Source organism: Anas acuta, chromosome 9 (genome assembly GCF_963932015.1).
Source record: "Anas acuta chromosome 9, bAnaAcu1.1, whole genome shotgun sequence".
NCBI classification, from domain to species: Eukaryota; Metazoa; Chordata; class Aves; order Anseriformes; family Anatidae; genus Anas; species Anas acuta.
Genome location: NC_088987.1, coordinates 4,821,307 through 4,833,596, shown reverse-complemented (window position 1 = coordinate 4,833,596; position 12,290 = coordinate 4,821,307). Strand labels below are relative to the sequence as shown.

The window sequence follows — 12,290 nt, the reverse complement described above, 5'->3', positions numbered from 1 at the left end:
AATCACTCTCTGAGCTTTCATCTCTTACATGATTTCTTACCGGATTTTTCACATTAGTTTCTTTATTCAGGGCACTGTTGTAGTTCAAAATCATAACTCTGTGTACCAGTGATTAAGGAGCACCGAATCTAAAGAATCCAAGTCATTGCTCACTTCAGTATATGAAACTGGTTAAACTGTTTATAGCTTTCATTCTTTTGTCATCTTTTATCATGCATCTTTATGCACTTTAAATTACTTTATCCATGTGCTAAGGTTTCAGTTGTTAGTGTCTCTGTGTTCAGTTCATGCTGCATTTCCTTAAATGACATCTTCAGATATGTAATTTGCACAGCCTTCTATGTACACTTCTACAGTTGTCTTCAGTAGGACTTCGTTAGTCCTACAGACATCCTGCTTATTAATCATGCCCTCAAGCTGTTCATGGCTTCAGTGCGTAGCTTCAGTGATTTAACTGTTGTTGTGTTTTAAGCTCTCATAGCACTGCTTTGGCTTACAGTCGTTAGAAGTAAAATCATTCATTCATTATTAAATTTAGGAGGGAAGGTTTTCAAATATGCCTGATGTTAAACTAACAGAATAATTGGGCTTGGATTTTGAAGAAAATCTCAAAGTGATCTAAAAGAGCTGGGCACTTAACTCTGTTAGATGTGTTAGTAAAAACAAAAAACAGCCAGCTTTTGCTTGAGCAGGTGCTAAAAATAATTTTTCCAGGAGCATTTAATATGAAATTGTAGAAAACTTTAATCTCAGACCATTTTTAAGTGTGCATATGAGGAATCAAAGTACAGCAGCACAAACAGGCACCTTGGTCAAGTTTCATAATGAGCATCTCAGAAGTTGTCAGTCCAGTCAGATAACAAAAGCATTTAAAGATACTTAAGTATTAAGATTCAAACATTTTTCTTAAAATTTGATAAGCTCATGCTATGTGTTATGTAAATACGTATTTCTGTGAGATGTATTTTTTCAGGCTTCATAACATCGTTGTTTATATTTGTTAATGCTTATTACTGTGTAGTGCTAAATATTGTTTGTGGTTCGAGAATGAAAATGTGCAGTCTTGCCAGAATCTAGTTTTGTGACGTTTGGCTCAATACATTTTTGATATCTTTACAGTTCAGAGGTTTCAACTGACCCTGCCATTTTTGTGAAAGGCTTTCTGGCTTTAGACCCTAGGATGATTGAATTTCCATGACAGAAGCAATATTTTTGTTTCCTTAGATTAACCTCTCCACCTCTCCTACACCTGCACAGATAATAAGCCGTTCACAGACCTCCAACACCACCAGCAGCAGTATTACCCAACAGACTATGTTGCTGGGGAGCACCTCGCCAACCCTGAGTGCAAGCCAGGCTCAAATGTATCTACGAGCTCAAATGGTAAGTTTGGATTTTTGTTGTTGTTGTTCTTGGGTTTTGTTCTCTCAAATTTTACTGTTCCATTTCTTATTTCTAGAAATTATAAGAATTTTTCTTTAGTTTCAGGTAGCACTGAGAATTTAGTTATTAATCTTTGTGTACATATCACTGAAACACTTCAGATGTCAAAGGAATGAAAGGATTGCTGTAGCTTAGTTCTGTCAAAATTCGTTCATATGTTTTTAGCCTGGTCATACTATGTTGGTAAATTGATCGAGCATGGGAAAAAAGGAAAAAGAGCATGTCTGATCTGGCTACATAAAGGGACATATTAGAGTTTATGCTCAGGGCAGTTTTTTTCCAATACATTGGTTACATTCAGAGCTCAGTCTCTTGAGGAAAATTTAATTGCATTTAGCTAAAATTGTTCTTTAGATTACTGTCTCTAGAACATGAATTGGATAAGTAGCTTTCATTCTTCTTAGATTCACATGAAACTCATCAGGTTCTTCCCAATTCCTATTAATGCGGCATTTCCATTTCTTTATGGGCAGCTCTGAAAAATCATTATAGTGATTTTACTTTATTTAGTTTAATACTCTGTGTAGTGAGTCTTGTATGAATTGATCCTCACAGGCTGTGTGGGATTTCATAGGAATTACTGAAGTTATATGTGAACACTGAAGTTATACTCCCATGGCATGTGGGAGTTCATGACTAGAGCTTTCTGACATGTTATGTTCAACTACATGAAACAGGAAGAATCACTGTTACGCTACACTGAGAGTCAGAGGTCTGTGACTGCAGTGATGTATAAAATTAGATGCAGGCACGAGTTCTTGCAGGAACTGCACCTGTGAAGCGTGTTTATGAAAGTTTTTTCTTTGTTCTTTTTCTGAGTTTTTTCTTAGGCTTGCCCAGCAATGGTGTTATGTGATGTGAGCTTTTTCTTTGGAGGCTCTTTTCTTACATGTTTATTGAAAAAGCAGTATGAATTCAAGATCAGGATTTAAAGATCAAACACCAACAATTTGACAGCAAAAGGATTTCCTGAGTCTTTGGTTTGTAAGCAAACCTAGATGCTGAAATCACCTAGTACTAGTTAACAGAAAGCTAGGAATCCATCATGTCACTGCCTTTCAATATGTGTTATCAAATTAGTGGTGGAAACAATATGGGATGAGGTTGCTGCTTTTTATAGTAGCAATCTGTCTCAACAACATGGATTTTTGGATATGGTTTTCATATCTATTCACACTAAGTTTTCATCCAGACTCTTTACATCAAATTTCCTGCTTATTTCAATAACCATCTTACATCCCAGTTTTGAGAGAGAAACTTACACTCTGTTAGTTTCTGTTTAGGATGATATTGCAAGATCATTTTGCCCTTCTTGGTAGCACGTCATACCGCTTTCAATCTTTCAGTGTTTCTCACATATCAAAATTAATGTTTTTCCTTCATTGTCAAGGACTTTCTGTAAAAAGGTCAACTCTCATCTGTAGTTAGTCTATAACAATAGCCTCATCACCAGTTTGATTCACTTCTAGCTAAGTAACTTCATGTTTTCTTCCTAGCTGCTCCTTGCAGTTGACATATCTTTAAAAATAAGGGAAGTGACTAATGGTCTCTCTGCAAAGCCTTCCATAAGACTTGCCTTTACTTTACTGTCAGTACGGAAATCAATGACAATTAGGCATGCCAATACACTGAAATTAGTAATGTGAGGTTGGTTGTGCGATACCTGTTCTTGCAATAAAACTTAATTAGCATAGTTGAAGTTGATATAACAGCCCTGTTTGTTAATGACAGATTGTAAGATACTCCGAGTTTTCTCTTTACAATATTGTAGAAATTGGCCAACTTTTTTGCCTTTGTTTCACTCATTTGTAATATCGGAGGGAAAGCCTTTTTTAAAATGCTTGTGTGAAAGCTAATAAGTGTGTGTGTGTGTATAATAAATGTTTCTGAATATGTAGAACAAATATTTTACATTATCTTTTCATTTTATTTACTTAAACTACTGCAATAAATTGTTACTAGAACAAGTTCCTCTAAAAGTAAAAAAAAAAGAGAAGCTGTGCATCACTGCATGTAACTTATGTATCACTTTAAAAGTAAAACGTTGCTTTTTTTTTTTTTTTTTTACATATTTTTCAACATTTCAGTCTATTACCTGATATTTTTTTCTTGCTTAACAGCTAATTTTTACTCCTGCTACCACTGTGGCTGCTGTCCAGTCTGACATTCCTGTTGTCTCATCATCTTCCTCATCTTCCTGTCAGTCTGCAGCTACTCAGGTGAGCTTGTGTCCAGTAGAGTGTGCCAAAACTCACAAGTAAGGAAACGTTGCGCTTAAGTTTTACTTCCTTTTAAAAATTAATAATGGGTACCGTTTCTGTACATCTTTAGTGTTTTCTGTTTACCATCATCACACGTTTAGAGGTGATCATGTTATATGTAAAACTGGGGTCCTGGATATGATGCTTCAGCTCTTCATAATCTTCTCTCTCATCTTTATTACCTTGAATAATTTCACATTATCAGCTGAACTAGTGTTGTCATTTCACTGAAACATGAAATTTGTATATGATCTGGAAAACCATATGGGACAGCACAGACCTCTACAGAATGTTAGTCACCATCTCCTGCTGTGAAAAGCAAACATTTTTCCAACAAATTTATGCTCTCATGAAAGACCTTCCCTTCTATTTTAGGGATTTATTTGAAAGACTCTGCTAATGGACTTGTTTTGGAACTGTTCGGAAATCCAAGTAAATTATGCCAGTTGAATGTTCTTTGAGCTTGTGTTTGTGGATCCCTTCAGAAGATTCCACTAGATCAGTGAGCTGCTACCTGCTTTACAAAAGTCATATTGCTTGTTGTAGGGCACGTCTGGTTCTCTGCTATAATTTCTAGTACTCTTGCAATTGGAGGTACCAGATTTACTATTTTTACTTCTACAGATCTTCCCGAACTACTTCTGAAAAATCTGCATTGTGCTAGTTGCACCTTCTAGTTCTCTTGTGCCAAGTTCGGAAAAAGATTTCCTTCTGTAGTTACTCTTTTAACATTTCATTCTTGAGGTCATTTAGAACTCTTAAGGTTGATAAAGCCCAATTGTGGTAATTTGGTGCTACATTTTAGAGCATAACCAGTATATTTTTAAAAGATAAGTGTGTTTGGCAGAACTTTGCAGCTAAAATGAATAACCTAGAAAATAAAAAACTTGAGAGTAGGTGCAGTAGTCCTAGATATGCTTTTACCATATTCCTTAATTAAGCAATTCATTAAATACAGGAATGAAAAATTGCTTTGTTGTAGGCATGGATAAGGCTTGCAGTGATAAGCAAGTCCAAAAGCTATTGGATTTGATTCCCCAGAAGCTACTGAATTTAGTTTTTAGTCAACCTTCCACATGTAACTTTTTGGCCTTCAGACAGAGAAAAAAAATTACAGACACAAAAGCTGCAAGGGAATGCGTTACCATGTCATTGCTGAATCGTGAAGCAGATTGCCCCTTTGTTACACAAGAAGCTTTGTCAGTGTGCAACATGAGAAAACAAATTCCTCATTTTACCTGCTGTAGTTCTGAACTCTTTCCGTATCACCTGCTGAGTACCGTTAATTTCATGCTGCTGGTTTAAAGATATCCAAGTAAAATTAAGGGTAAAGGGGGAAAGGTTTTACCTTTGAGATACAGTGAGAAAGTGAAGAAATGCAAACCTCTTTATTCCCACCTCCTCATTCTCTTTGTTGCACAATTTTGTACATGATGTGGGTAGGGAGGACTCTGAAAACATATCCAGAAGCTGGTAGCTCTGTCCTTACTGGGGGCATTGTCCTTGTATCTTGCTGGTAGCTGCCTTCCCAGTCTGATCTAATTTACCTTTATTCTAGTACTTCCAGTAAATGAGCAATTAGGTCTTTTATCTTCTGCTGCAGCACTTTTTTTTTCTTTAAAGGATTGTAGTGGAGCAAGTATTTTTTTTATAGGTGATACTGCCTAGCTAGCATAACAGCTTTGGGAATTCAGTGCGGTGCTATGTCAGGAAAATTGGTTGTATTGTTCTCATTATTGCAACAGGGTGTTAAAATGGGCAGTTAGCTTGGTCAAATTTATATGAGGAAGAACGGGAGCTGGCATTTATTCCCTGGTTGGCAAGCCTTTCTTAGCATGTTGGGCTCTTTTTTTTTTTTTTAAACCTTCTCTTTCCCTTTTTTATGAACTTTCAGCAGACCAAATGGCATGCTGAGAGAATGAGTTTAACGGGAACCTTACCTTGATTATACTGTAGGCTGGACTGTGAGACCTGGGCTTTTATTTATCGCAGGGTTCTGATAAAAGGTCATGGTAAAGCCTTCCTACTGTTGCTTCCAAAATCTAAGTTGACCTTTTGCTTCCCACACTGAATAGATTCATCTTAACTGCAAAAACAAAGAGTCTGACAGCAGAGTGCTTGTGGCACTGTGGGGGTTTTCCATGACTGGGTTTATTAGGTCAGATGTTATATCCTTCATACGTTTCAGAAGCATCCCTTTCAAAAACACAAGCTGGAACGGGAACTTCTTTTGAACGTTAGTCTTCAGGAGTGACAATATTAAATTTGGAGCATCTTGATTAGTGTAAGCCATTAGGTGCTCACAAACTCCAGAATAATCTCATCCCAGTTGTTCTATTTGCTCAGACATCTGCTTATTCATAGATTTTTCTCCCCTGCTGCAACAGCTAGGATTGCAGTAAATGCATCATGCATGCCAGCTAGGAAACAAATGCTGTTGTTTTCAGAACAGGATTTGAGCACACCCTGTTACCCTGTGGTAACACACTGAACAGTGGGAAGTAAAACGCCAACTAGTTCATTACACAAGTACTAACTGGAATGAGGAAGAGCATAAATAATCAAAAAGTGGATGGCAATAATTAGTCCTCTTTTTTTTTCACGTGAAGTATGACATACATTAGTGCTCTGCTAGGGTAGTCTTTGTCCTTGAAATAAAATTTTAGCTCAGCATGTAGGACTGGAAAGCTGGGGTCAAGATGTACAGAAGCTGGCTGCATTGTAACACACGTCAGTGAATCACTGACTAATACGCATCTCAGAAGGCTTACATTTTGTTTTATGTGACGTTAGAGCTGTGGTGAAAAGGTATATTAATATTGCTGTAGAAATAAGGTACTCTCAGGTGTATTAAGGCATGAATAATATACAGCAGATTGTTGTCACTACCACTACCCAAGGCTCTGGTTTATTTTAGCCTCTGCAAACATTCACCACTATTTCAGTAGTGTCTGCATAAAAATAAAATTGTGTTTGCTTAAGATGTGTTCCGTCATTCACTTTAAATTTGCTATAAGAGTTAAGGGGAGAAAAAATACAAGTTTTAATTCAAATTAGCGTAATGTAATAGTAATGTAATTATCCTTTATTTTTTAAACTTCAATAAGGAAAAAAGGCTGCTGTATTTATCACTGAAATACCTCACGATCACTGTTTTTCTGTATACTTGGTGACTTTAAGATACTTGGATATGGAGACTTTTAACTTCTCGGATATTTTGATAAGGTGGGATGAGAAGTATAACATCAAATCAGTAAAGTTAATGTTGTCTGTTTTTGTCTGGATGTCTGTCATAAATGTTTTTATGTCTTTGTTTACATTTTACCAATTTCCCAGGTTCAAAACTTGACATTGCGCAGTCAGAAGCTGGGTGTGTTGTCAAGTTCGCAGAACGGCCCACCAAAGAGCAGCAGCCAGACTCAGTCGTTATCTCTGTGCGCTAATAAACCTGTGAGCAGTACCAAGGGCAGCCAACCAGATCCCTCCGAGAGCAATAGAAAAGGTGATAGCCCAACTCCAGAGTGTCGGAGTACGCCGGTCACACGGACATCAAGCATACACCAGTTAATAACACCAGGTAGGGTGAAAATGAAGCTATAATATAAGTTATTTTAAAATAATTTGTATATTATAGTTATGTCAGGGTCCATTGCTCACTGATCAGGACCTTTTAGATCTTCCACACAAAGAGTTTAATGTTTAATACTAAATGTACTTCTTTGTTGATATTTGATGTTACGCAGGATTTTGATTCAGCAGAGTGATACAGCATTGTTCTGAAATCACAATGCAAACACAATGTAGCAATTGCAACGTACAGCTGAATCCAGTACAAACATAATTCTCATTACTGGTCACTGTGTATGCTCACTGTCATGACATGTCATCTCCAAACGTAGTGAAGAAATATGTGGGTTGAAACCACCTCAAGCCTGTTGCTGTCATCAAAGTCCATTTTGTTGGTTGTCTTGTCATTGAATGATTTTTTATATTAAATAATTTTAAAAAATCCATTTGTAATAGTGTCCCACAATCTTAGTATTTTGTATTAAGTAACACATCAGGAGAAGCATACAGCTGGTTAGATATGCATTTACATTGCATGCAACGCATTTGATTTTTAGCATCATAATTTTGAAAGAGTAATGGTTATCTAGATAATTGGTCTCAATTCTGGGGATTTAGCTTGGCTTAATTTAATGGCGGCTTTTAAAGAAAGAAGAAGACATGCTTGAGTTATTGAGCCCTAATGCTCTTGGAACTTGTTTCTAGAAGGAATAAAGTCCATGTTTACTAGCAGAATAAATAATTAAAAAAAAAAGGCAAATCATTTCTCAAGTGGAAAAGGGAAGCAAGAAGAGGCTTGCACATAGAGCAAAATATGTGTCTGCATACACTCAAATGCTCTAAGGAATTACTAGTGAGTCACTGGTTCACATAAAGGTGATGTGATATCTCTGGAAGTTGCACTATTTTTAGATTCATACCTTTCAGTTTGTGCTTTCACATTCAGGCAAATACTCTAAATGCTTTTGCTTCATACTGAACTCTTGCTGTTTTGTTTGGAGTCTCTTATATTACCTAAATTTAACTTAGCAGTTTGGAACAAATCCTGTTATGACATGCTTATTTCTTCCATTCCATTCTCTTTCAAAGCAAAGGTTAAATCCATTTGGATGAAATCCAAATGCATGAAATTCTTAAATAAAAGAGAAGGCTGGATCAGCAATGATCTAAGGACTAGCACCAAAAAGATGTGCAGATAATCTTATATATGTATATGTATTTTCAGTATATGTACGATGCATGGCTATGGTAATTTATTCATTGCTGCATTTGCTTTGGAAACTGGTATATTCCTTTAAATTCATCTTGTGCACTATATGCTGTTAAATAAAATGTTTCTAAATGTGGATCCAAAGGGTTGAAAAAGTTGTGTTGGGCTTACTTTAAAGTAAAAGCTTCCTTTCTTTCATTATTTCTATAATGTTCTCTGGAGCTAAGGAAATAATTGCTAATTGTCACTTTTTTTTCCTCCCTTCACAGCTTCATATTCTCCATTGCAACCTCATTCTCTGGTAAAACATCAGCAGATCCCACTTCATTCACCACCTCCAAAGATTTCACATCATCAGCTGATACTGCAACAGCAGCAGCAAGTCCAGCCAATTGCACTTCAGACTCCTCCTGGTCAGGAGCCCCCTCCGTCACAGCACTGTCTGCCCCTCCCAAGCCACGGTCTTCCTCCAGCTCCCAGCAGCGTCCAGTCTCATTGCTCACCTATTCACATCCATCCTCCACCTCTGACGTTATCTCCCACTCCATCCCAGTCAGCTCAGCAGTCGGTAGTGGTCTCCCCTCCACCTTCTCACTCCCCTAGCCAGTCGCCCACCATAATCATTCATCCTCAAGCACTTATCCAGTCACAGGCAAACTCCCTCGTGCCAACAGCTCTTCAGCCTGAGCAGGGTGCTGCTCAGCAAACTGCTACCAACCCAGTTCGACCAATTGCACAGCCACTTAACCTTCCACCACATCTCCCACTTCCACCCTCCCCTGCTGTACATATAGGATCAGTAGATCCGCCCAGCTTGGTTTCCTCGGGCCAACAGATAGTGTCCTCCACACCACACCAGCAATATTCAGCCTTGCAGTCCACACCTATCCCTCTTGCAGCTCCTCCACAGCTGTCAACATCTTCAACCCAGATTCAACAACTGCCACTGCAGTCTGTGCAGTCGTTACAAGTGCAGCCTGAAATTCTATCCCAGGGCCAGGTTTTGGTTCAAAACACTTTGGTTTCTGAGGAAGAACTTCCTGCTGCAGAAGCTTTGGTCCAGCTGCCATTTCAAACTCTTCCACCACCTCAGACTGTTGCAGTAAATCTTCAAGTGCAGCCGTCAGTACCAATTGAAACTCCGGTGGTAAGTGCTCAGAAACCCTCTAATTTTAGAATTAAACTGAGAGTGAAAAACCCTTTCTTTGATGTCATCTCTGATCACACAAAGCAAAGTCAACCAGACCTGTGAAAGTACCTGTTTTTCAAAACCATTCTAGTTGTGAAAGCTGGCTTTAGAGAGACAGGTGACAGAGGTAGGTGAATACAGCAAGGTGTTCAAAAGTTGTATTTTGGGGTACCAGTCTGTCAAAACAAGTCATCTTGCTGTCTTTGCAGAACTCTTTTTTTTCTTAATAGAGCAGTGCTGATTGCAGAAATGTTCAAAAGGGAATTGAAATCAGAATTTGTGCTATGTACCTCATGAATAGAGAGCCCAGTTCTTTGGCTCACAGTACTCATTCAAGCTGAATTTCACTGTGCATGCAGGAGATAAGGAAATCTAAATGATGGACACGTCTTCCCATTAAAGTATGCCACTCATGAACTGGGGACTCCACTGTACTTTGAAAGTATTTCAAATACAGCTTTGCTTTTTCTTTGTTATGGGGACATGGGACAGTCAGGCCAATGAAATATTGCAGTCCTTCATCCTTGACTTATGTAAAGAATCTGGTCTACCAAGAGGTTAAGGAAGATGGTGTGCTCTGTGTTTTTAATTCATGTTGAGGTAATGATAATCCCAATTCTCTGATATTTCATGCAAAAATTGGACAAAATAATAGAACTCAGTTATACTTTTGAGAAGGTAATATTTTACATCCTGATCTGCTAAGCTAGCTGTCAGTTATTAATGTAAATTCACTTTTGTAATTTTTAGGAAAATACCTTATAACCTTTTCAATAATGCTTTTATTAGTCTTGGCATTCGCTCCTGAGGAACTCAGCTTGACTACACTGCTGTATAAAATAGAAAACAATTTGCATAGAAAATGATTATTATGATAGACTTGAAATCATTAAAGCAGTAGTTTGTTGAATGCAGATTTACCAGGTGGAGAATGTATGTGAAGAAGAGATGCCTGAGGAATCTGATTGTGTCAATATGGTTAGGACACCGACACCACCGACATTGTCCCCGCCAGCCATAACCTTGGGGAATGGAGAGGCACTTAATTCAGAAGAGCCTTTATCAGGTGAGAACAGATGTAAAACTAAAGTAGCTGCTCTGCTTAGGAACTAGCTAGTGATGTTTTAAAGCAAAAATGTCAGATTTTCATCTTTTTTATACTTTGAGATTATGATTTTTTAAGTAAAGAAACTCTATAAAGCATGCTAGAAACACTTGTGATAGAATGAATTACTCAATCCCAAAGGCGTAACTGTATATGTATTTGGGTAATGTAGTACAAAAACAGCTTTTCAGCTCTTTAGTGTATACTTTTATAATACTAAAATCTTAACAGGAGTATCAGTCTCCAGGTACTCTGTAAGTGATAGCTGGCTGATTTGGTATGAAGCTTGATTTCACAAAATCAGGATCAACAATTAGAAGGAGCTGTCAGAATGGTTGCTTACATGGTATGATTCTTTTTTGATATGCACTGTATGAGCAGTTGTATTGCAAAAGCTACTAATGATCATTTTTGATCTGTTTGATTTGTTGGCTAAAAGCCAACACTGTCCAAAATGAAGTACAAGTACTCTTTCCATACCTGAAGAAGTACATTCCTGTGTAAGTTATGAGCTTGCCTGTATTTCCAAAGTATTTTTCAGAAAATTGAGTTTTCAGCAGAAAGTTGTGAGTATCTATGGCACCGTGTATATCTGCATGTGTGTATATGCACACACGTATATAAGTGTAATAATGAATGTATGTAACATCTTTCAGAACACCAGGAGGTACAACCTTCCCAAATTCGGGTTCTGATACCCAGGTTTCTATACCTACAGCTGATATTGTGTGTTTTTGTGGCTCTAAAGATTAGCAAGGCTCAGAGCAACCCTGAAAATATTTTCTCTTTAAAAAATGCCTCAGCAGTTTTGTTTTGAGAATCACATGTTTGAATAGAGTGGTTTCTGGTTTTGTCTCGTGGATTTGAGATCTGTATAGGAAGTCACTTTTTTCAAATGTTTTCTCATGGCCAACTATGGTTATAGTTAATCAGTATAGTTAATCAGTAAAGGAAAATGATACTCGAGAACTGTTTGGTTGTGGACTAGTCTGTCAAGGAAAATCATCTGGTTTTGAAGGTAAAGTCTATAAACTATAGAGAAAAGCCTGTGTTGTAGGATCATACATACAAAGCTGGGTGTGTTTGTTTGTCATTTCTACTTTCTAGAATTCTAAGCGAATGTTTGGACATAAGTCACAAAAATATAACATACCTTATGTTTTTCAGACCATGTGGGAATACCGTCAGTGACATCATCAGTCAGTGCCTCAGTAATTAAATCTCCATCTGATCCTTCACATGCTTCTATTCCACCACCACCTCTTTTGCTTCCAGCAGCAACAACAAGGAGTAACAGCACATCAATGCCCAATAGCATTCCTAGTCTAGAAAATAAACCTCCACAGGCTATTGTTAAACCACAAATCCTGACCCATGTTATTGAAGGCTTTGTGATTCAGGAGGGGTTGGAGCCGTTCCCTGTAAGTGTAAAAGTTACTTTGAAAGTTTTGCTACTAATTCTTAAACCATTCTTAAAGATGATGCTGTTTATTTCTAATAGCTAATAATAATAAT

At 37.5% G+C, this 12,290-nt stretch overlaps 1 protein-coding gene across 6 annotated transcripts in view; it reads left to right on the top strand.

Moving 5' to 3' along the window:
• The window catches only part of PHC3 (polyhomeotic homolog 3), a 37,313-nt gene that overhangs the window by 7,408 nt on the left and 17,615 nt on the right, over nucleotides 1–12,290 (top strand). For 5 of the 6 annotated variants that reach the window (XR_011099345.1, XM_068692103.1, XM_068692102.1 and 2 more), the window contains exons 5-10: nucleotides 1,225–1,383; nucleotides 3,564–3,662; nucleotides 7,041–7,281; nucleotides 8,751–9,628; nucleotides 10,586–10,736; nucleotides 11,943–12,196. Coding sequence is in view for 5 of the 6 variants with exons in the window: in XM_068692103.1 (XP_068548204.1) it covers nucleotides 1,225–1,383; nucleotides 3,564–3,662; nucleotides 7,041–7,281; nucleotides 8,751–9,628; nucleotides 10,586–10,736; nucleotides 11,943–12,196 (1,782 nt within the window). In the remaining variant the exon portion in view is untranslated. The remainder of the gene's footprint in view (nucleotides 1–1,224; nucleotides 1,384–3,563; nucleotides 3,663–7,040; nucleotides 7,282–8,750; nucleotides 9,629–10,585; nucleotides 10,737–11,942; nucleotides 12,197–12,290) is intronic. The other variant, XM_068692104.1, reaches the window with a different exon arrangement.